The sequence below is a fragment of the Fundulus heteroclitus genome, chromosome 13 (genome assembly GCF_011125445.2).
Source record: "Fundulus heteroclitus isolate FHET01 chromosome 13, MU-UCD_Fhet_4.1, whole genome shotgun sequence".
NCBI classification, from domain to species: Eukaryota; Metazoa; Chordata; class Actinopteri; order Cyprinodontiformes; family Fundulidae; genus Fundulus; species Fundulus heteroclitus.
The window spans coordinates 7,808,016-7,833,300 of NC_046373.1; the positions used below are offsets into that span (position 1 = coordinate 7,808,016).

General features: G+C 41.4%; 1 protein-coding gene across 2 annotated transcripts in view; it reads right to left on the bottom strand.

The window, feature by feature from the left end:
• Window positions 1-5,968: 5,968 nt before the first annotated feature.
• Window positions 5,969-25,285, bottom strand: part of col8a2 (collagen, type VIII, alpha 2) — an 82,809-nt gene continuing 63,492 nt past the window's right edge. For both annotated transcript variants that reach the window (XM_036144982.1, XM_036144981.1), the window contains exons 2-3: window positions 12,210-12,425; window positions 5,969-9,227 (exon numbers count right to left, since the gene is read on the bottom strand). In XM_036144982.1, coding sequence (XP_036000875.1) covers window positions 7,333-9,227; window positions 12,210-12,399 — 2,085 coding nt within the window. In that variant the 5' untranslated portion in view covers window positions 12,400-12,425 and the 3' untranslated portion in view covers window positions 5,969-7,332. The remainder of the gene's footprint in view (window positions 9,228-12,209; window positions 12,426-25,285) is intronic.

Genomic DNA, 25,285 nt, shown 5'->3' on the forward strand with positions numbered 1-25,285 from the left:
CGATTTTAATGTTTGACCTGGAAACAGGATAAGCACTAACTAAAAAGCACTAACTAAATAAAATGAACAATATCTTCCTTAGAAAATATCTGTGTGTCTTGAAATAAAATTGTCAAAATAGTAACCCAGAGAAGTAACAGCGGATTGGTCCTTTGGTTTTACCGGGATCACTCAAATGCAGCGCAGAGAGTCTGGCGTCAGTAAGACGTAAGAGGAATCCGGGTGAATAATGACAACTCACCATGGTGACGACAGTTCCAGAAAGTTGGAACAACAAATCATCCTTGTGCTCATGAGTTATTTGTTTTATATATAGATGTAATGTCACATGTCAATTGAAACGTATTCCAGAGCAACTAAAGCCTGCTTATTTAAGATTATTAAATGTTCTCAGTCGTCTAAAACGGCTATAAAATTTTATAGTATATGGGTTAGGGTTGGGGGGGGGGGGGGGGGGGGGGAGCAGTTAACTCTCGTGTCATATTACAATTTTATGACCTCTACATGTTTACAATGCTATGTTAAATCTTGAGCAATGTAGGTTGTGGTACATTTTTTTTAATCTAACAAGGGAATTTTGGCAAGGTGCATATTTTGTATCTACTGTACATCTTCGGATCTTAACCGGCTCAAAGGTTTATCGGAAGATTCGCCGGGGATCTTCAGTAATCCCTCCGATGTGTCCCTCTGTGTCTGTACTGGAGTTCTATAGCTCCCTCTAGCGACAGTTTCCTTCTTTGCAACAGCAAATCCACAACCAACCTGCTGTCTAGAAAACCCTTGCCTACAAAATCCTGCAGGTGGTTAACTCTGCTCTGGAACAAATGTTTTTACTAGAATATAACTATAATGTTACCAAAATTAAACATTATTAACAATATTACATTTTTTTTTACTTATTTCACTAACTAAATTAAAAAAATGAAGCTCTGATTTGTTAAATAAACTGATTATTGATATGATTATGGCACAGAGTCAAATTTCAATATTAGAAAAAAAAAATAGATTACCAAATTTAAAAATATTTTTTTTTTTAAATAGAGACATCAGACTACCTACTACTCAGTAAAGGGTCAGGGCTCCTTTTGGACAATTTACTGCATTAGGGTGGCATGACTTGGTGATGATCAACCTGTGGTTTTGGTGATGTGCTGAAAAAGCACAGGTGATAATGGCCTTCTGCTCATTGTTGTTGGCTCTGTTCTCTCATGTTTATCTTGGCAAAACCCAGTAAATTGTCTCTTTGATTTAGGTCAGGTAAGTTTGGCACAGTGATACCTTGGTTATTAAACCAACAATGCTCACTTTTGGCTTTGTGGGCAGGAACAGAGTCTTGCTGAACAAAGAAATCAGCATCTTCATAAAGCTTGTCCGCAAATGGAAGCAGGAAGCGCTCTAACCTTTGGGTGCACTGACTTTGGACTCCATACAATACAATGGACAAACATCTGCAGATGACATGGCATCCCGAGTCTTTATTGATTGTGTAAAGTTCACACTGGACCTCAGGCAAACGGGATTCAGGGCGCCATCACATTTACTATGATCTGAAAAGAGGACTTAGGTATGTTGTGCTTACGTCTGTGGTGGCTCTCAAAGGACTGACTCTGGTGAACCTCCCTAAAAAAATCTCATACAAATTTATTCACAATTCTCTGAAGGCAGCGCTTATCCATACTGCTTGTGCATCTTTTGCTACGGCAACTTCTTCTTTCCACTAAACCTTTCACCATCAGGTGAGTTTCACTTCTTGTACTGAATAACAGAATTGAACCCTCTTTTTTCAATGATGTTCGATTTCACATTGATGCATCACATGCGAATCGATCCTGTGGGTTTTATTATAAGCCACGCTCTTACAAAAAACGAACAAAAACAAGACATGAGACCAGAGTAAAAAAAGTTTTTTTCTCTTTTTATTGACGTGTAATCAATACAATCAAGTACTGTAGATTTTGTATAAGCAGACAAACATTTTCAATCAAAAGGAGTGCATTTTATACCCATCTTCTATTGCAGAGAGTGCAAGCAACTGTGACGCATAAAAAAAAAAAAAAAAAAAAAAAACATACACTACTACATTGTACGTGACATGTAAGAAAGTAAACGTCCACAAATAATCCTTCACAAACAACTCTAGAATGCAAACTACAATGTTATAAATGCTATTAACTCATCAATGCTATTAAATACAGCTGTATGTTCTAGGCTTCGGTGGTCAGTTTTGGCATTCCTATTAAATTATCAGTAATGTATAAATACACCTTCATTAATTTCATGTGCAAATGGGAACGGCCGTTTGTGTTTACTGAGAATAAAAACAAACAATTATCCCTTAAAGAACCGAAGCATAAGGTTATTGTGATCTTTTTTTTTTTTTTTTTTTTTACTTCTTGTTTTTTCTTTTTATTATTATTTTTATAAAGACAAAAAGGAAACAGCTCAAGGATATAATTTGCGTCTGAGGATCTTACTGACACTCGTCCAATGATTTGCACACAATGCAAACTCAGCAAAGCAAGTGACATTGTCTATGAAAACTTAAGGAGCAATAAGCACGTGCGACTCTCATCAGCGCTTCTTTTGTTCAAATCTGGAAGACCAGCAAAAGGAGAAAAAACAAAGAAGAATCACGCAAAAGGGTACGACACAAAAACAAGTCCAGGAATTTGTTTACAGACCTTCTAACAACGATGCATAAGCGGTTTTTGGTGTGCTGGCGCTACATGAAGGTTAGTGTGAGTGCGTTACGATGACGTAAAATACTGATCAGGCACGATCCTCGCACTGCGTTTCCAGAGCAACTTAAAAGGTTCAACTTTAGAACGGCAACTTAAACCATTTCGTGATAGCGTTGTGGAGGAGTTATGGAAAGAAGAAGAAAAAAAAACTGTGAAACAGCATACATTCTTCCCTGGCACAAGGATCCTCTCCATGAATTAAGGTGTATAAGGCTGTTGTTTTTTGTTTTATTTCAGTGTAAATGTTCGGACAGCGTGAGTAAGCTCTGTTTGAGTTGAGCCAAAATAAAAGAACAAACTTAGGTTGTTAGGCTGTCAGTGTCCTGCTAAAGCTTCATTTGAACCATGTCATGCGTTGTCATGTTGCAGCCGCAAAATGCAATGTCTTTAAGACGGGGTGTTATGTTAGAGCCTCTCCGAGCGCTGCAAAACTGGATTCTGTAAAATAAATAAGTGATTTGTCTGAGCCAACGCTCTTCAGCATGCCCTCAACAACTACCTTCGCATTGGAAAATAGTTCAGCTTGGTGAAATTTAACCTCGGTATAAAGACGGCTGTTCTGTGAAGGCTTCGGAGGGCGTCAGCGAGCAAACAGCATCACGGAGAGCAATGAAAACAGCAGGCAGATCAGGATCAGGGACACAGCTGGGTTGGGTCATAATTCAATACTTTCTGGCTTTGAACACCTCACAGCCTCTGATAAATTCAGCACGCCAAAGGCCTACCAAGATGGGGTGTTCCCGCCTTAAGGGACCAGTCCGGTCCGAAGAGGATTGTTCAAATAAACGGCAGAGAGGCCCATGGTAACTTTGGAGGAGCTGCAGAGATCCAGAGCTCAGGCTGGAGGAATCAGTTCCCAGGACGCGTTCTGGCCTTGCAACCCATACGTCTTGTCTTTATGGGAGAGGGGCAAAAACAAGGCAGCAGCTGACAGACAGCCATTCAAAGTCTCCTCTTGAGATCACCTTTAAAATTGAACCTCTTTGCCATGCCAAACGGCCATGCATGGTGGAGACCTACACCCTGAATAGGTAATCTCTACCGTGAAAAATGGTGACGTCAGCATCCCGCTGCGGAGATGCTTTCTTTTGGGCCCAGATTTGATTCAGAAGTTGCGGCAATACTCCCTATCCAAATCTGATTGAGCTTCAGTCTCTTGATGTGCAAAAGGCTGGTAGAGGCACCCTCCAGAAGACATTTAGAGCAATCACAATAACCGCTGTGAAAGGTGGTTCTACCTGTGTTGCCTCCACAATGCTGATCCAGCCTGCTCCATCACATAAAACACCAACAAAAGACACTGAAAGTTTGCGGCTGCATTGCAAAGCGTGCGAGAGCTCAAGGTGCGAAAACTTTCCGGGAGGCACTGTCAATATGAACAGCTTTGCCAAGGCTGCGCGCTGTGTGCCGCAGCTCGCTAACAACAGCTGATATCAGCCCACTTCAAAGTGTTTACTTTTCCTATTTGACTTGAGTCAGCTCAGAATTATAGCGAACTGCGATTCCGTTTTCTCGGGTCAAAACGTGAGCCGATCCATTCAGTGTTGATCAGAGACACTTCTCAATATCATCATCAGTATCTTGCTTCAGTTTTATCTGATTTTATTTATTTTTTCTTTCCTGTCACATGAATCTTTTGTTTCAGTAGCTATTTCGCTTTCTCCTCTCAGCAGAGACTCGTGATTTAAAACCTCCTGTGGGAACCCTGCCAAGACCCAAAGGGGGGCTGAAGCATTCCGAGTTACGGACGCTCAAGCGTTTTTTTTTTTTTTTTTTTGGAGAACATTAACAGAATCATTGCCTTTCCAAAGATTTTGTAACCTCGTTCAAGTTTATTATTACCTTTGCTGAAATATTCATGACCTGACTTCCGAAGGAGACAACATGACACAGCCAAAAAAAAAACATCCCCCCACCCCACCCCACCCCACCCCGCACACATCCATACATGTATTGACACAAAGAGTGGATCTTTAATGCTTCATCCAGCAGTAGCGAGTAAACACACAGCTCTTACCTCTGACCTGCTCCCTCTTCTAGAAATAATCGAGGGCTTTGTTAAACGTTACACAACCTGTATTTCACAACCAGTGAACTTCTGCCGGTCTCTTTGCATATTCACTTAGAAGATGCTAATTGATTTTCATTTGTGGATGTGCATTACCCTCTATACTTTTTGGCACCCCTGGTAAATGTGCATAAAAATTTAAATATTTTATCAGAGGCTTGATTTTCTAAAAGAAAAGAAAACTTGTGAACTTTTAAGTGGACGTTATTTATTTAGAGGGGTAACAATACACTGTTCAGACATAGTTACCTTTAATCATACTGGCACCAAACTTACAGAGGCACCAAACTGTTGCTGTGAAAGATATGTAAAAGAAACAGTTCTGTATTTCATAATGTTAAGTTTTTTTACAAGAAACTTTTCTTCTGAGTAATTCATGACGTCCTGTTTATGTTGCCGTTCACATTGTATAAGTATGTGACAAAGGGTCCAATCTCAAAATTTAAACACAAGAGAGCAAGCTAATAAAGTTATGCAGAATCATCCTCATTTTATGAGTTAGACAGAAAAAAAGCTGTTTCCCTAAACCTGTCCTAATCTAGACTCAGAGTAATGAATAAAAATTTTGAAACAACTGGACCAGTGACAAACAAGGCTGGATGAGGAATGATGTTTACGCTTTTCTGTGAACTGAAGGATTATGGAGGTTGAAAACATCTCTAAGGTGACCAAGGAACTATAATAGGGGTGTCCAAAGTATGGTCTGATTTCCATTTTTGTCCCTTTGACTGATTTGATACGGCCCCCAAATGCAGTTCAAGAAAATGGTCATTTGGCCTGCCAGTACAGGTGTTCAATGCAGATGGGGCGTTTCAACTTTTAACACCAGAGAATCAAGTTGTTGATTTTAGTTTTTTCTTTAAAAAAAAATGTACTGCAAATAATTGTGACTAGACTATTTTGGCTAACCTGGCAAGCCGGATTGATAATGTGTTGCACCCTTGGTTTAGTTCTACACATTATTAATCTGGGTCTGCTCTCATCAAATCTGTTCGGGGAAAGGAGGGACATTCAGCAGAACCTTCCGAGCTGATTGGGTGAAGCGACACCAAAGTTTGGTTTTAGCCTATCAGAGTATCAAATGAAAATGTAAGCAGAAGGCACCATGAGAAGCCACAGCAAGGTAAATTAGTCATGGTTCTTCTTGCTATTCTCTTTTCAAAATGGACAGGTGGCCCAATAATTTTTCACACAGATGGCTTCATATAATAAACGACATTGCTTAAAGTTTGCTATTTTCCCTCATGTAAAGATCACATTTTTGTAAATAATTCAGTAAGGGATTATGCTACAGTACTAAAATGTGATTTTATTTAGTTTTCTGTCCACATTTTTACCAGGAGTACCAAAATTTTTTTGGATGGCACTGTATATTCGGATATAAGTCATTAAAAAAAAAACAATGCTTGGCTCAAAGTGACATGTCTATTAGAAAACCTTTTGGAAAGAAGTATAGGTGTTTTTTTAATTTCTGAAATATACTCAAGCATTCAACAGTTCCAGAGATTTCTATCTAACAATTGCAATAGGGCATTTCTGGCATTGTTTTTCCAGCTAGTGATATAGAATTAATATTTCAAAGAATACCCTCTTGAATCAAATGTGTGAAAGATTGAACATTTGAAAAGAAAACCTCTGATGCAACATGCCACACAGTGCAAATGGGGAAAAAAAGTAACAAATTACACCAATACAAGACTTCTAATCCAAGATAATCCATCAGAAAGGATGGATTATTTCCACTGCATGTAAATAAAGACTCTATCCACATCTTAATTTCTCTTGAACAATTCAAAATAAAGAGAAACATATGGGGAAAAACCAATAGGGTCATATACCAAGAAATAATAAAGTATAAACCTCTCTCTGGAAATGTAGACGTTGGGTTGCAAATTAAAAAGGGGCTAAGTAAAAATATGGGCGGATCAAATACCTTGATTTCTTTTTACACGATTGACTGTCCACGTTTCCTGTGTTGAAGTGTTGCTCTAAGTGCAGGTTTTTCAATTCATTATTCAAATGACACACACAGAAGGGACTGCTGCTAGGAAACGTATCCCAATCCTGCCCCAAATTTTGGTGACCTTATTGTGTGACGGTACGTGCAGTCACATGGGAAGGTCTGTTACTCGTTACATTATTATGTAAGGCACTTACAAGTCTGAATCCAACAAACAAAAGCAACACTGATGACAAGGTTCAAATAATAACAACAAAATATGACAATATAATAATTAATATAATATAGGCTAAAAACATCACAAAACACAACCCAAAACAACATTTGAAGGACATTAACATAAAAGAACATAAAAGACAATCCTTCCCCTGCCTTTCAAAATTTCATGTATTCACAATTTTTTTTTTTTTATATTTCAAACAGACTGTTGAGAGTGAGAGAGATAATGTGACTGTAATCATTTTAAAATGTTATGGGGATTGTGTTTCTATTATGGCTGCAGGTATCTTCGGTATGGAGCTGATCTGAGGCACAAATACAGGAACGTTTTTTTTAAGGAAGGGTTATGTGGGACAGAGCAGGAATCCTGAAAAGGAGGAGTGGATGTACTCAGTAGAGTAAAGGCCATTTGCTTGATCTGAGGGCATTTGAATCCATACCTCGTCGCCTTCCTTAAGCTCTAGCACTGCACTGCCAGATGCTTGGTCCATGTAACCTTTCTTGTATTCATCATAGGTATAAGTGGCTGGTACATTGTTCTTGTACAAAGCCACCCACAGGCTCGTTCCCTTTACGTGCATGTGGTACGCAAAGTAGTAGACGCCAGATAAAGGAGCGGTGAAGATGCCAGTTGAAGAGCTGTAAGCATTTTGCCCATTATACAGGGTCCTGTCAAATTTGATTGGCATGTTGGAGGGTGGGAATGGTGTGGTGAGAATGGCTGTGAAAGCTGGTGCTACTGAGGCAGAGATAACCTGAGTGTATGCAGGATCCTTCCTGCCCCCTGGTACTTCCTCCCCACCCAGTCCTGTATCAGTGAGCCCTGAAACCATGGTTTGGCCATTTCCTGGAGGACCTGGAGGTCCTGGAGGACCAGGTGGGCCTTGGATACCATTAAGACCAGGTGACCCTGGTTTTCCAGGTGGGCCTTGTGGACCTATTGCTCCCTTTTCCCCAAGCTTGCCTAACCCTGGAGCCCCTGGAGGTCCAACCTCACCCCTTTGTCCAGGGACACCCTGTGGGCCCATGGGACCCATAGGACCTTGAAGACCAGGAATTCCTGACTGACCCCTGGGGCCTGGAGTTCCCATAAAGCCTGTCTCCCCTTTCGGCCCCGGAGAACCTGTCAACCCCGGATTCCCTGGGAAGCCAATTTGTCCGGGTTCACCTTTAGGGCCCGGTTTACCAATAGGACCATTAGGTCCAGATATGCCCTTGTCCCCTGGGATACCAGGTCTCCCAGGGATACCACTGGGGCCTTGGTCACCTTTGAGTCCAGGTAGTCCTGGTGGTCCCTTAGGTCCTAGCTCTCCCTTCTGCCCTGGCAGTCCATATTTTCCTGGAAGCCCCATTGCACCTTGATTGCCTTGCGGTCCTGGTAGTCCATCAAGACCTGGCACCCCAATTGGACCAACCATTCCTTGTTCCCCTTTGCTCCCTGGGAGACCTGGAAATCCACTGTGTCCCTTTTCTCCTTTTGGCCCATTCAGACCAGGTTTTCCATAGCCAGGGGCGCCGGGACTTCCAGGATTTCCTCGGGTTCCTTGTTCACCCTTTGGGCCCACTGGACCCGGTATTCCTGGATGTCCAGCTATACCAGGCTTCCCCAGCCCAGCTGGCCCTGGAAGACCTTGTAAACCTTGTGGTCCAGGTTGTCCTGGCTCTCCTTGATTTCCTGGGAGTCCTTCATCACCTTTAAGTCCAGGTAGTCCAGGCAACCCTTTTGGCCCTGGCTTGCCAATACCAGGAAAACCAGGGGGCCCTGTACTACCTTTTAGACCTGGAGGACCTCTCATACCCGGAGAACCTGGTTTTCCATTACCATTCTCACCCTTAAGTCCACGTTCACCTGGTGGGCCAGCAGTACCCTTTAATCCTGGCTCACCGCGAGTTCCAGGGGGACCCCTGACACCTGGGAGTCCAGGCTTCCCATTTAGAGACAAACCAGCTGGTCCTGTGACACCAGGAGGCCCAGGAAGTCCACGTGGACCTGGCTCACCACGAGGTCCGACCTCACCATTGAGTCCTGGCATTCCATTTGGCCCAATCTTTCCAGGAAGACCTGGAAGTCCAGTCTTACCAATGCCTGTAAACCCCGGAGGCCCCTGGGGCCCTGGTTGTCCATTGAGACCTGGTTTCCCCAGCCCAGGTTTTCCTGGTAGTCCTGGTGGCCCAGCAGGCCCCCTTGGTCCAGGTTTCCCTTGAGGACCTGGTTCCCCCTTCATCATAGGTGGCATATCTAGAAAGAAAAATCAAGTAGTTAGAATAATTATATTTATATTTATTTATTAGCTATATTTTAAAAACCATTCAGATAATTTAACAGAGCAAACCTTGGTTGCAGCTCTTTTTCTGTAAAAAGGGCTGCTAACAAAATCACCAATTTCTTTCTGCAAAAAAAGAGAGGCTGCAGGGTTCCTGGTTTGAACCTCACAGACCTCCACTCTGGGTCCCTTAGTCTGGGAATGCTCCCAGGGTGCCGCACAGTGGCAGCCCACCACTCCCTAAGACATGCATTAAATGTACAGGACAAATTTCATTGGAATGTATGTTGCAATGGCAAATAAAGATAATAATTGTTATTATGTTATTACTTTGTGTTATAATTATTTTAAAAGATGTCACACATCTGTGTGCAGTCTCACCATGTTGTCACAAAACTATCCCCTTTAAACACCACTTTCATTATAGAAATTTGTACTTTTTTTAACAATGCATGTACATAGGTCGAAAATAAATAAATTCATTAATCTATCATGCATAAATAAATTACAATTAAACTATAAAACAATTGGGTTTTTGATCAGTGACAACTAAAAGAAAAAGACACTTGAGGTTCTTTATGAAACAACTGAAACCTAATTTCAATCAATCAATCAATCAATCAATCAATCAATCAATCAATCAATCAATCAATCAATCAATCAATCAATCAATCAATCAACCAATCAATCAATCAATCAATCAATCAATCGACAAATCAGCTTTAGTTCTATAGCATATTTAAAAAAAGGGGTTGCCAAAGTGTGCATTAAAACAAGCAGGTAGTTAAGAGAATAAGTTAAAAACATACACACACAACATCAAAAGCTAAAAACCAGGTTCACAGCAGGAGTATTTAAAAATGCTATACACAATAAGATCACAGTGTAGTAAAAGCCAAGAAATAAGTGTGTTTTTAAATGAGATTTAAAAACAGAAAAAGATGAGGCCTGTGACATATTCAAGGGTGAATTATTCCATACTTTGGAAGCAGTCACCTCTGCTCTTCAGCCTAGTTTAAGGGACAATAAACAGCAGCTGATCGGCAGATCTAAGGGATCGGGGTGGGTAGCATGGCTGAAGCAACTCAGAATAAAATGGTGGAGCAAGGCTGTTCAAACATTTACAAACAAATAACAAAAGCTTAAAATGTATTTAGTTGTGTACAGGGAGCCAGTGAAGGGACGGTAGGATGGGAGTAATATGCTCGCACCTACGGATCTGCGTTAACAAGCTGCACAGAGTTCAGCACAAGCTGCAGACGGGCAAGTGAGGTCTTTATAATGCCTATGTACAGTGCATTACAGTAGTCAAGACAGTCTGCGATAAAAGTGTGGACTAATTTCTCCAATTCAGGTCTTGCTATGATTGATTTCACCTTTGCCATTTGGTGAAGTTGATAAAATTCTTTCTTAACAACACTGCTAATCTGTTTCTCAAATTTAAAATTTGGTGATCCAACTTAATTTGAAATAAATAATCTTGACTATAATCTTTTTTTCTGCTTTTTGTTAATTCAAGGTTTAATCTGAACTGAACTACAACAAATGAATGTTATACTAGCTTCTCAACAAGTGACCTGCCCAGTTAACCATCTTTATCTTTGATGTGCCTTTCCATACAGCTGCCTCAAGGACCTTTGCTCTGATATTCCAAATACAACCTAAGGCTTTTACTCCCCTCTGCTGGAACTGCAGGAGACTTGCAGCCATTTGTAAATTGGAGACAAAAACAGATAAAACCAAACACGTTTTAGTGAAAATTATATTATATCTGTAATAGAATGATTAATTAATGTTTAAATCTCCTGACATTAATGTTTAAATTATCTTTGGGCCATTCTTAAACGGGGGTCTGTTGATTCAGATTGCACTTCATTTTTCTGTCTTACTGTCCACTCTATTACATTTTACAGAAAATTTGTTTTTTTGGTTTGTTTGTTTTCTTTAAGATTAAGCAAGTATAATTTTTCAAAGATATTTGAACTCGATGTAAGCTCTGGCCCTACATTTATCTTCTGTTTTGAGAAAGGCTGCATGTTTGTGAATGAGGAGACTTGTGATGCAGTGAGAACTCTGTACCACTGAGTGGCAGTGAAATCATTGTATCCAATCTGAACCTTTTACCGAAGAGCAGCTTTTAGTTTACAGACCTGAACTAACTATGCACACACACACACACACACACACACACACACACACACACACACACACACACACACACACACACACACACACACACACACACACACACACACACACACACACACACACAAAAATAATCCCTCTGGACTTTTTAACTCTCCTGGCTCATCTTTGGAGTTGTTTCGGGAGAATTAGGTGCTAAATGTCAACATCAAATATTCTCACCATCTCACTTATATCGTTTTCCTTTTCTGTAAAACATCCCTTAATGTCCTCAGCTATGTTTGCTTTGAAATTTGCTTTGAAAATTGGGCCTCTGATTATGCTCGTCACCTCTCACATGATCCCGAACTGGTCGTGTGTACTTTAAGTCCAATTTGATAATGAAGGGAGATGATAGCATTGACTTGATGCAGAACGAGGGCTACCACCCCCCCACCCCCCCCACCCCTCACTCTTCTCCTTCGCCTGAGTGTTTTTTTAAGTAATTCATTTTGATTTCCATCACACTCTTTCCTGGGAACTATGTGATAAAAACATTGGAGTAACGGCATCCAGATGGCGAGAGGAACAACTGGCCTCGTTCACTCACTTCAACGAACATTTGGCAATCGGACCTTTAATAGGCCCCTGCTGAGCACTGCCAAATTCCAGAGGAGGGATATTTGTGTACATTAGACATAGGTTTCAAATATTACATCTATTTACAAAAAGAGAATAGACATATTAGGCTGCGGACTGGCTATGCGGTTTAATCCTACGTGGGCTTGGCAGGATGTGAAAATAAATTATATGAAAAAACCTGGATCACTTACCGACATAATGTCCCTTGCCCTCTCGAAATGGAGGTCCAACAGGTCCTTTCATCATAGGCTGGACAACAGGTCCTTTCATCATAGGCTGCATGTACTTCACGTGAGGCATGGGGGGGTAACCTCCAGCCAGAGCACGGCCCCCAAGCATCAGCAGCACGCAGACAGGAGCCAACAGCATGGTCACCAGCATCCCAGGCTTCTCATACACACAAAGATCTACAAGTGAGAGAGGAAAACCGGTCATTCATGTCTTTGCAACAATGAACTGAAGCAATGTTGTGGTATAGAAGCTGGAATCTCATCAATAGACTTTATTGCATGTTTTGGGACTGATAAACTTTTATTTTTTTTATCGATAAATAGAAATAAATATATTGTTATATGCATACAATTCACTAAAGTACACAATTTTGAAAAAAAACGTATTCACTCAGTCATCCAAATCGTTGAATTGGGCTGTCCCAATCACGTCCGTAGCCCTGATTTAAAATCAAGCACCTAGGCATGTAGACTGCTTCTGCAAACATTTGTGAATGGGTCGCTCTTGGGAGCTCCGTGGATTCTAGAGTGGTACTGCAACAGGATGCCACCATTGCAACACGGCAAGTCTTAAAAATTCCTGTCATTTAAATATCCCTCAATCCCCTGTTAGTGATGTTATTCAACAAATTGGAAGCAGTTGAGAACAGCAGCAAGTCAGAGGTCAGTGCGGGTCACCATTGCTTGAGTTTAGACCTGTAACTTCCAGGTGTAGTGACCCTGAAGGCCGCTGGCAACGCTGCACTATCGCAAAATTAAACGGCCTTCCTCTGTGTTTTGGAAGCTTATAGCAGACCAGGTTGGACCAGCAGGTTGAGAAGTATTAGAGTTACTTGTAAAGACAAGGCCACATTCACCCCTCTAGATTATATCCTACATCAGAGAACCAATAATATGTCTAATCAGGTAAGTGTCATATCTGTTTTGGTTTGCTGTTACGGCAGTCTGGGAACCTAGAATTGGCAAGGGCGGTGTGGTAACCGTAACCTTGAATGGGTCATGTGACCTAGAGTGGCGCTCAAAGTCACATGATCCATTCAGCATAGTTTCTGACTCTCTCAAGTTACATATGTGAGATTTTGAGAAGGGCAACCCGTATGGGGCATCGATACTCACCAAGTGCCTAAAAAAACATTTAATCTATCTCAAATTAAGCCAATAATTGGGACAATCACTCATTACAATTAAAGCATGTGGAATACCATTTGTAAGACTATCATTCCAGCTCACTCTTTAAAACTAGACAATTACAAAATGGTCAGACTTGTCTGATGAGATAATTTCAGCTGTTACATTTAGATGACAGGGTAAAAATATGTAACAAAGAACTGAAAACACTCAGATCTATGGTGGCCATGTAATGGCGAGGGTGACATTTTCTTGACACACTTTCAGCTCCTTAGGACCAATTGGCCCTTGTTTAAAGGTCACAGTCCAACTTAGTCGGTTAGTAGTTTCTAAACACGTCCGCTTATTTTCTGATCTCAGTGTCACCATCTTCAGATGGCGCATTGCAGTAAGATAGTGCACTATGCAACAAAACTGCACAAAGTTGGTTTGAACACGGCACATATTTCAGTGTTCACCTGATCCAATACAGCACCATCTGGGATGTTGTGAAAAGAAAGTAGCATTATGGATGTGCACCCAGCATATATGCATGTGTGTGCTGACCAAAATCTCTAGGAAGACTTTTTCCCACACCTTTTTCAAGCCATGCCACAAAGAAACAGTTCTGAAGGTAAAGCAGGGTTCAACCTGGTTCTTTTTATTTCTTCAGAATAAATTCAAAATATAATTTAGTGGATCACTGACACATGGAGAGATTGGGTGTTTCAAAGAAAAAACACTGAACCAAAACACCCTTCCAGCTTAACTCTAGATTTTAAAAGGCCCTTCCCTGTGTCGAGCCACGAAGTCTATTCAAATGATGAGTTGCATCTGTGCTAGAAGCCCCAAAATATATTTATACTGTACCACCTCTGCCAAGAAAAGAGGTTAAGCTTAACTAAATCCGCTGGTCAAGGAGGAACATACAGTGGGACTTCGCACAACATGCAGCATGCAATTTCATTTTGAAATACATTCACAAATCTCCTGACATATTAATGCTTTCGCTAAACTGGTAAAAGGGTTAGGGTGGCGGGGGGTTGGGTAAGTTATACAAGGAAACTCTCACTCTGGTTGAGCTGCAGGTTCCTGACTTTCCATCTTTTGAGTGCCTTGTTGCTCATTCACAAACTCCAGTACCCCTAACAACTATTTCCATTTATAGGCCCCCCAAAGCTAAGTCAACCTTTATATCTGATTTCTCCAGCCTCCTCTCATCCCTATCCTCTACCTTCTCCAAATTTTTAGTTCTGGGTGACTTTAATATCCATGTTAATGCTCCAAAATCCACTCTAAACGCTGAGCTCCCGAACCTTCTGGACTGCCTTCCCCTTACCCAGCATGTAAATGGACCCTGATTTAAGCATGGGCACACACTTGACCTTGCCATCACAGGGGATGTGTCTGTTGCAAACACCCAAGTTCTTGACCACTGCTTTATCTGACCACCATGTGGTGCTCTTGGATATCATAATTCCTTCACCTGCCACCAGAACCAAGCGCTACCTAACTTTCTGTAACATCAAGGACATTGACTGTGATGTGCTCTCATCAACCCTCTCTTCTACTCTCTTTGATCTTGATCCTGCACTCACACTTTTGTTGTCTGCCATCAATCAGATGCTCAAACCCAAAGTCTCCGCTGCCACTGATCCCTCCACTGACGACCGCAACTGCTTCATGGATTTCTTCAAAATCAAGGTTGATACCATCAGACAGAGCACTGCAGTGGATCATGTGTTCGATGACTGAATCAAGGTTGCAGTATACTTCTTTAGTCATTGAACTTGAAGAATCACTCAGCTTTGGTCTCGTGTTTTTTTTTAGATATACACCTGCAACCCTCTTGCATCTACCCTTATAAATAATTGTAAATTATAAGTAACAAAGTGATTACTGCATGGTTTTTAACAGGGTACTAGTAATACCACTGCATGGAACATAATGCAAAATTGTCTGAAACTTTTTCTGCTATGACTAAGTACTAGACTTGGTTAATAGGAGATAGGAAAAACAGAACGCCTGATAAGGATAAAAGTCATTGAAAGGAAAATGTGAAGACAGGAGTGGTGGCTGTAGAATATTTCTATCATGACTCATATCATACTCATATTTTTTCTTTACGGCGTTGCACAGTTGCCTTTTTAACCGAACTATCAAACAGAGATCATTTTAGATCTTAATGACCCTAAGCTTCCACAGTATGCATTTCACTCAAGTCTAATTACAGTGAGGGGTGACCACACTGCCCTTGCCCAAATATTTTTTTTTTTTACAGCCATGGTCCTATGTGAACAGGAAACCCACCCGAGGACACTTGCCGTGTTTATAGTCCTTAAAAACAGGAAACAGTAAGTGTGGACAACTGGCTTTAACCTGGGAAACAAATATATGTTCCCAATCCAACTCTCCCCCCGTGCTTTTACGCCCTCTTTAGACAAAGGGGTTATTTTTTTTTTTTATGATTTGGAATGCAATGTGTATTTTAAGGCTCAGACTAGCGGCTTATAAATGCCAACCAAATCACAGCTTTATTAGGCAGGGAAATTCTGTAAAGGAGGTTAATTTTTATTGCATAGCAAGCATTTTTACGTCGAAGTTTATGGAGGCAATTAGCGCACAGCTGTGCAGCGCTTTTACGGCACCGTAAAACAGGTCTGCAAAAGGCAGGTGGATACTTCAGTGGAAAAGTCCAAAATGAGGAAAAACAGCAAGCGTTTGATATGTTAAAGCGAAGCAGCGCAACACGGTACAATGAACTAATCTAGTTCATCAGTGCTGTTACTGGCGGACGTGACGAGAAATAAACCACTGCTGGCACAAAGCCACGAGGAGTCAACACAACATCGCCATTGTGAAACGTGGAGGTGGCAGCATCACGCTCACGAAATTTTAATTTATTTTTCCAGGGAACAAGGAAAATTTGATGGGAAGGCATACCACTGGAAAGAAACTTGTTAGAGAATGGAATAACAACATTCAACACACAGCCGGAGCTACAACAAAATGGTTTAGAATCAAAGCACACAAGGGGGAGTAAAAGTCCAGAGCTGAAAATCTAATTCAGAATCTGTAGCAAGTCTTGAATATGGCTTTTTGCAACCTGTCCCTCCAGTCCGATTGAGTTAGAATTATTTTCTATATGGAAATGGGTTAGAAAACTCAGTCTCTACATTTTCAGTTTGAAGAGACCTGCGGTCAAAATTTCAGTGAAACGTGGTTCTACGGCCGATCGACTCAGGGGAACTGACCACAAAAGCAAGCTACACTTTTTTAGAGTTTTATTTGCAGAACCTTTAAAAGCCACTTATTTTTTTTCATTCTACTTCTCAGCGATGCTCTGCTTTGTGTGTGTGTGTGTGTGTGTGTGTGGGCTGTGACGGGACCAAATGTGAAATGGTTGAAAAGAAACGGCACTGTTATGCTGCGTATTTCTTATGACGTTTTATCTCCAACATAACTGGCCTTAGCATGCGCAGTAGCAGCATCACGGTTCTGTTTCTATGAAACATGAACCTCTGTTCCTCTTTCTCTCCTCAGATAATTATCAGATGGTTGCTCCCGCGGCGCGTGTGGCCGGTCGGTTGCTTGTTTCCCTCTCAGCACCAGAGAAAAGCGCACGCGATGAACGCTCAACTCCGAGGCGCAGCAGTTAGACGAACACGAGGTGACGTTTTTCAAATTTGACAATTACAGCTCATTACACAAAATGGTTAATTGGTAACAGGATTTGAAGTAGTTTGGGAATTCTCGGCACACTTTAAATCACAAGCCCTTGGAAAAGAGGTGTGCTCATTGGGACCACATGTGCCGGGATCAACCTCAAGTCTGTGATTTCTTTGGGAACTAGAGCGAGATAGCCAAATTCTTGATTTACAGCCATTTGCCAAAGCATTCTTCATCTGTTTATTTGGGATTCATCATAAATAGCTGCGATTCGTGTTTGTTTATGATTTTTGGAGGCTACGGGTCTTCACTCAAAGGAAAGACGAGGAACGCAAAGAAAGAGATGTTAAGAGAAATAAATAGGAGAGAGGCAGACGGTATTAGTGGGACAGTGTTTGGTGGCTGGCCGACTTTCTGGCTGGCTGGCAAGGAAGCTTGTCTGGTGTGGGGGTCTGTGGTTTTGGTGCAAATGCACAGTAATTTAAGAGGCAGGTCTGAATGCCCTCTGTTTTGCGAGCAAAAGAGCTGAAAGCGAGAGAAATACAGCCGCCTCAACATTTGTATACTTCCTTTATTAAAGAGGTGCAAACAAAAGTATGGACAAATTGTTTTTTTTTTTAAATTATTATTTAAGTAGCATGATTTCACTCTGAAAACTGTAAAGAAAATCATTTAGAGTGCAGTTATTTCACCTATGTAAAAAAAGAGAAAGATCTTTGTGTTTGCAGCATTGGGACCTCTTAGTCTTTTTTTCTAATTTTATGTTGTTGCAGAGTAGTCATCCATGACTTCCTGTTTGCTTGGGTCAAATATATATGTAGCTCTGTCCAGTAGCGTTTCTTGTATGAATAGCACCCTGGGAGAGCTCTTCTTTATGCTGCAACCTAAATTCTTCTGGGGGGGGGGGCACTTAAATATTCTCCCTATTTTCAGTAAAAAAGTAGGGAGCACCCTCTCTCCATTGCATGCCCACACACAGAAAACAGACCCGTCTTGTCAGGTTTGCAACTGTATAATACTCTTCGTTTTCAGATGATGGATTAAATAGTGTCGAGCAGAGATGTTGATTTATAACGGTTCCCTGCTTTAAGCTCTCCAAAACTTTATTCCTGACCTGTCTGCTACGCCCCTAATGGCACCGTTTGTTCACTGATGTTCTCTAAAAAATTAAATGGATTTATACTACACATTGGTGCCCACTTATAAGTTGCACTGAGATTTTATTCAGGGGTTTCAGAGTAAAGGGGAGTGAATATAAATGCACAGCACATTTTTCAGATTATTATTATTGTAGGAAAAAAACAACACTCTTTTACTTCCACTTAAATGATGTTTTACAATCAATTGCGTTGGTCTGTCACATAAAATCCCAATAAAGTACTCTGGACTTTGTGACTGTAACGTGAGAATAAGTTTGAGGGGGAATTTAATCATTCATTTCGTTGGTGAAAAATACCGCAGTGCGGTACAAAATATTGAGGTTGACCATAAAAGGTGAAGAGAAACTTCGACTTTTTTCAGTAACCCTCACACACACCTACATCCAGAAACCGCCTGACATTGATGTCACGCCTGCAGTCGTCACCTTTCAAGAACGAGCGTTACACGGCACCGACGCAAAGTCCAAAAGAAACAGGAGGGCTGCAGTGGCTACGGAGGCACGAGCAGCAGCTTCCAAAACCCTAATTCTGCAGCACCTCCAGAGGCCTGCACGGACATGCCAGAGAGACACAGACAACCCTGCTGACTGAAAGCCAAGCACACACTTCCATATAACTGCTCCGTCTACCCACTAATGAAATTAACAGCGCCGGGGAGGTGAGACCAATTGAGCAGGGCCAGAACCCCCCCCCCCCCCCCCCCCCCCCCCGCCCCCCTCCTGAGCCGTACATGTGTGGGTCCAGACTGCCAGACGTTCCCCAAACCACGTGCCACAGAGAGATTACAGATAAACTAAAGCGTGAGGATACGGTGTCACGGTCAGGAAGAAGAGGTGTTTGCTTTTTGTGGTGAAAATGTGAGCCTACGCTTGAGTGGAGGGATCATCACCTCAACATCATGCGTGGTGTAAGGTCAACCTTTATGAAAACACAGAATTACAACAACTGGGGGTGAACAGTGCTCGAATAGTTTTGGTTCCAACCACGGAGCTCGCAGAAAAACCAAACTTTCAACCTGGCTCTGAAGGTTTTAGCTGATTCATCCAATTCTGACAAACCTCAGCCACAGCGGTGACCATAATGAATTCTAGCTCTGACCATGAACCCACACGGCTGGCAGGCGGCTTTTTTTTTTTTTTTTTAACGGCAGCCACCTTTCTCTCACCGAACGTTCTCCCGGCTCGCAAATCTACCAGCAGTTCGAAGCAAACCGAGAGAGAGAGAGAGATGGAGGGAGCCGTTTTCACACACATAAAGTGTACCGGTGCAGTCTAGACATAACAGCATTTACAGGTTCTAAATATTTTCACTAAGAAGGCAAGCACACGTGCACGATGCCAAGAAAAACCTTTAAACTTAAAAAAGGGGGCTCAAAAGGCTGCACAACCGCTGGCAAGAAAACATGAAATCACCACTTCTGGAGGATATTTACTCAGCTGTTTTATCTTGGAGGAGGGAAAAAAAAAAAACCCAGACATGACACAAACCTTTTTTTCTTATCATGTAACAGCTGAACATTCTGACTTTTTTTAAATTTTTAATTTTAAACTTCTTAAAAACTTTTTGAATTCAAAATTTATCTCTTTTTTAGGCTCATATACTTACCAATATAATTAGTAAGTATATGTATATCTTTTGGTTTTTGTGGCAACTTGAATTCTTTGCGATATGGACTTTTCTCCTAAAAAATAATAATTTTCCATGTCGAACAAATAGCAGTTCACACACTCACACTCAACTAATTTATTTTTGTTTTTCAGATTACAACCACAAACCTCAATGCCTTTTTTTGGGATTATATGGCATCTACAGCAGTTTGCCACCTGCAGCTATGGAGCTACTTATGGCTTTTTTACACCATGCATGGTGTAAAAAATTATGACAGTAATGATGCGAATCACACCAGAAGGGTGAATTTGTATTCATCTGTATGCAGCCACCTTTATTCTGATGCCCCTTAACAACACCCATAGCAAACAATTGCCTTTAGAAGTCACCTGATCAGTGAACATAGTGAATACTCATTGCATGACTCGCGAGTCACATGCAGCTTGCCATGCTTTAATGGTGGCTCACATGATGGCTTACACAACATGCCTTTAAAGTCAATAAAACATGCTACAAAAATATATAATGCACTCGACATTACAAACAAATAAACACTTGCATTATATTTTGCATTTTTTACCCAATTAAAGTTGTCTCCATGTGGGGGATACTGTCAAACCTGGCAACACAGGCCCTTTCTTAATCATGCTGCCACACAGCGAATGCTCGCTATTGGGTAGCATTGACTCCACTTGACAGTGTGACACACACCGTGGGCAAAATGGAACAATAATAAAAGGGGAAAAAATGTGAGAAATAGTAAGGATTTTAGATTTTAGGATTAGAAGAGTTTGAAAAGCCTACCAATGTCATGCGTTGTGAGTAAAAAACAAAAGGTATGATGATATTCCTTTACAATATGAGCACAGAATATTTTAAGAGCAATGGACCGATGAAATACTTTTTATGAAGCTAACCATAAAGTTAGCTTCACAAACTCAAATGCCACTATGGCTCACTACCACTAAAATAAATAAAGAAATTAGCAGAAGCTAACACCAACCGCAAACCGAAGGCTGTCACTGTCTGTGTCACACGTCTTCAAACAAAAAAAGGCTGCACGCTCACACAGGGCACAAGATGAACGTGCAGAACTGCATGTTTTCTTTCTTTCTTTCTTGATAGGATAGTTATTTTAGTTCAGGATACATTACTTTAAAATTTCACATTTTCACAGTAGTGGAAGCATTTGAGAATATTTTGCCCCTCTATGCCCAGAAGCAAATCCTGTCACACAATGGCATCTTCTTCTTCGTCAACGATGGGGTGGACAATAACGTTGTGACACATGTACACACATTGCAAGCCAGTAATGTGCCTTACAGCTGCTGCTATGTTTTTTTTTCCAACGTTATTAGCGGATTTACAGGTATGGGAACCCAATATAATGGAAGCTAAACAGTTTGGTAACAGTTTCCAAACTTAGCGAGAATGCTAATCCACTGAATGAAAAGTTTGTTTAGATTAGCGGGACTTGGGCCCACCACTGATGAAATCTTATTGGTTCTTTTATGTTTGACCCTATAAATTAAATATGCAAGCAAACCCACTCTGGCCTCAAACAAAGGAACTTCAAGCTCAGTTTCAAAACTGCATATCCAAAATTCAGTGAAAGTTAAACACTTGGCAGTGAACTCAACAAACAGGAAAAGAGAAAAACTGCACAGGTCATTGCTTCACATTCTGAACGGCAAAGTCATGTCCACATAACCTCCACCGTAGAAAGTTTAACAGAGCCATATTTTGAGATAACTTTGATTTGGGCACAGGCAAAATAAATCCTGCTTGTACTAATAAATAGTAAAGGATTGCTTTTTGGCTTCAAGAAGAAGGGTATATTTGGCCTCAAATAAAAAGAAATAACACCCTATTTCATCGTTTTCCGCTGCGACACTCAAGAGTCACCTGTATTAAAACTCAGAAACAACAAATTCCAGAATGGGATGCACTGCTTGGTGCAGGTGATACATGATTTAGTTCCCAAAGAACTAAACCACTCACAGTTTAGACAGCTAATTGAAGGGTATTGCACAGCAATCTAGTGATGAACAGTGCTGTAGGATGGCTGTCCTTTGGAAAGGTGCTGGAGCAGTTTCCAAGCTTCTTTCCTGAAATTTGCACCTTTTTTGTTTTTGCCCAGCAAGGGGAAACACCAGCCTAAAATGAAAGACCCACACTGGTTCAAACAGCTGGCCCTCTCTACAGACAGCCTGTCACCTGAACACTCTCAATGTACAAATCCAAGTGAGAGAAAAGCTTCCAAGCAATATGCTTAATTCAGAGCAATGACGACAAGTAACACATCTCTTCAGCAACGCTTTAACCACAGGGAATGAAGTTGGCATTTTGGAGGAGCTGAAGATTTTATTGAAAACCCCTTCATCCTGATTTACGCCTATCACCACATAGCCCTGACCTGACAGTTGCAGCCAGTTTACAGAACGAGGAAGAAAAGGGAAGAATAGGAAAATAAATTCTCAAAAAAAGCTCAAGGAGAGTTAACCCATTAATGTTCAGCTGTAATTGCATCAAAAGATGCTCATGTTTGAATACAATTACATGGCACGAGTTTCAGATTTTACCGTAAATGATGCTGAAAACAATGTTTAATTTCCCTTTCATTTCACAAAAGTGTCTTTACTTTGTGCAGGTCTATCGTATCATGTCTTGGTAAAACGCATTAAGGTTTGTGGTTGTAATGTGACAAAATGGGGAAAAAGTTGAATACTTTGGCAAAGCACAGTCAATTTTACAGGAAGGAATTGTGTCCCAGATCATTTTCATTTTGGATTCCTGCTATAAATTTGCTACTGGCCTGAAACCCCCAGACTGCTTGAGGCCATACCATCAAGCTGACATGTCTTCTCTGAATCACATTTTTCGGCATTATGGTCTGTGGTGAGGTGCATTTATCATTCCTTAAAAATACCTTCACCGTCGCTAAACCTAGTTTTGATTTACCCGGTGATTGCATTTTGTTGAAGCAATCACTGTCATCTCTCATCATTTATTGCCTTTATACTAGATCTCATTCCCACCAAAACAGATGTCATCTTAGGAATCAATTGAAATTTGTGATTCAAACCAGATTTCCGTTCTAATCAGCCGTGCAAAACTTTCTCCTTTTATTATAATGATGACACACACTTAGTTTTGCATTTTATGGAAATCAATTTTCTATTCAATTCTTTCTAATTTTGCCTCGTTTTTCTCTTCCTATGCCCATCTTTGTATACGCTTATTTCAATTTCCTACCTGTAAATAAATTGTAGTATAAAACAAACACAGAGTGGATTTTTCTCTTACAAGAACCACTTTTCTCTAGGTCTCTTCAAGCTTTCTACAAATGGACCCCAGTTCTAGTCAGTATCACTACTCAGCCTTTATTTATGATGTCCAGGAATCTCCGTCCGTCCGTCTTCTTCCGCTTATCCGGGGTTGGGTCGCAGGGGTAGCAGCTTCAGTAGGGAGGCCCAGACGTCCCTCTCCCCGGCCACTTGGGCCAGCTCCTCCGGGGGAATCCCAAGGCATTCCCAGGCCAGCCGAGAAACATAGTCCCTCCAGCGTGTCCTGGGTCTTCCTCTGGGCCTCCTCCCGGTGGGACGTGCCCGGAACATCTCACCAGGGAGGCGTCCAGGAGGCATCCTTACCAGATGCCCGAGCCACCTCAACTGGCTCCTCTCGACGTGGAGGAGCAGCGGCTCTACTCTGAGTCCTCCCCGGATGACTGAGCTCCTCACCCTATCTCTAAGGGAGAGCCCAGACACACTACGGAGAAAACTCATTTCAGCCGCTTGTATCCGGGATCTCGTTCTTTCGGTCACGACCCAAAGCTCGTGACCATAGATGAGGGTAGGAACGTAGATCGACCGGTAAATCGAGAGCTTCACCTTTTGGCTCAGCTCTCTCTTCACCACAACGGATCGGTACAGCGCCCGCTTCACAGCAGACGCTGCACCAATACGCCTGTCGATCTCTCGCTCCATCTTCCCCTCATTCGTGAACAAGACCCCAAGATACTTGAACTCCTCAACTAGGGGCAGCACATCCTCCCCAACCCGGAGAAGGGACTCTACCCTTTTCCGGTTCAAGACCATGGTCTCGGATTTCGAGGCACTGATTTTCATCCCGCCGCTTCGCACTCGGCTGCGAACCGCTCCAGTGAGAGCTGTAGATCACGCCCTGATGAAGCCAATAGGACCACGTGACGTGGTCCTATTGGCTTCATCAGGATGACAATCCGGATGCATATTGTTGCATCCCGATTAATGCAAATAACATTTTTAAACTATCTTTTTATTTGATAGAAGGACTGCATGTTTGAAAGCTTAAATAGAAAAACAGCTCAATGCCAGGAGATAATATTTTATATACCATATATGACAATAGTTTGCTGACATCTTGGTCTCTCTCTCTCTCTTTTCTAAACAACGTGGTTGAAACAAAACAATAGTATCCATGTCCTCTAAACTGCATGATGTTGCACAGCCACCTGTTTCCTGAAAACCATTTCTGATTGGTTGATCAGCACCTCATGACAACTCCTTCCCTAAAAGCATAGGCTCCATTTGACCAGCAGAGGCTCAGAGACTCAGACAGGGAAACAGAATCAAAGAACCCAGCAGAACGCGTTGCCCAGATGGAAGCCAGGACAGGTCACCTTCTCGAGATTTTAATGTCAATAAATGTTTTTGTAAACCATTTATTTTGTGAAGTTGTACAATATTTAGGTTTTAATTCCACCCATTGGAATTATGCTCAGGATCATTAGATAACTTTTTTTTCATCTTGGTATTCAAATGGGATATTTTTGAAGCAGGAGGGATCCCTGCAGGGTCAATCACTCAATGCAATTGGCTGAGTTTCCTTAGATAGTAAACTTTTCATTAATTCGCATTATTATTATTATTTAATTGGCATACACAAAACTTGGCTGCATTCCCTTATAATTTGTGTGTAGTTGTAAAACAAGTAATAAAATCTTAGTCTGTCTATATGATTGGATTAAATTAACTACATATTTCTGTCAAAAAGCGGATCTGTTTTTTTATATCAAGCTTTGAAAGTAGTTTGTATTAATTAATTTAGCTGGGAATCTAAGGATTATGAGAATTTACAGGAATTTATCAAGGACCGTGGAAGCAGTAGGGCAGGTAAGGCCAGGCATGTGTCACTGTTGAGACAACAGTGACACATGCGGGGCCGTCGGTGTCTGGTACAGCGGCTCACCAGCTAGGAGGAGCAGCAGACATTTCTTTTGAAGCTTTCCCAGGGGATTGACGATCAGCGCCAGGTAAACTTACAGTAGCTGCAGTTCCCTTAACTTCTTGGCACTTTGTTAAAACTTAAAAATCTGTTGTTTTACGGAGTTTCTTAGTGGGTAAATCTTTAACGCTAATAAAGCACACATGAAGGTTTTGATCACATTGATGCTATGACCATAGCCAGGGACTTCATTCAGCATAATGACTAAATAGAGACAGTTCTTCAGGA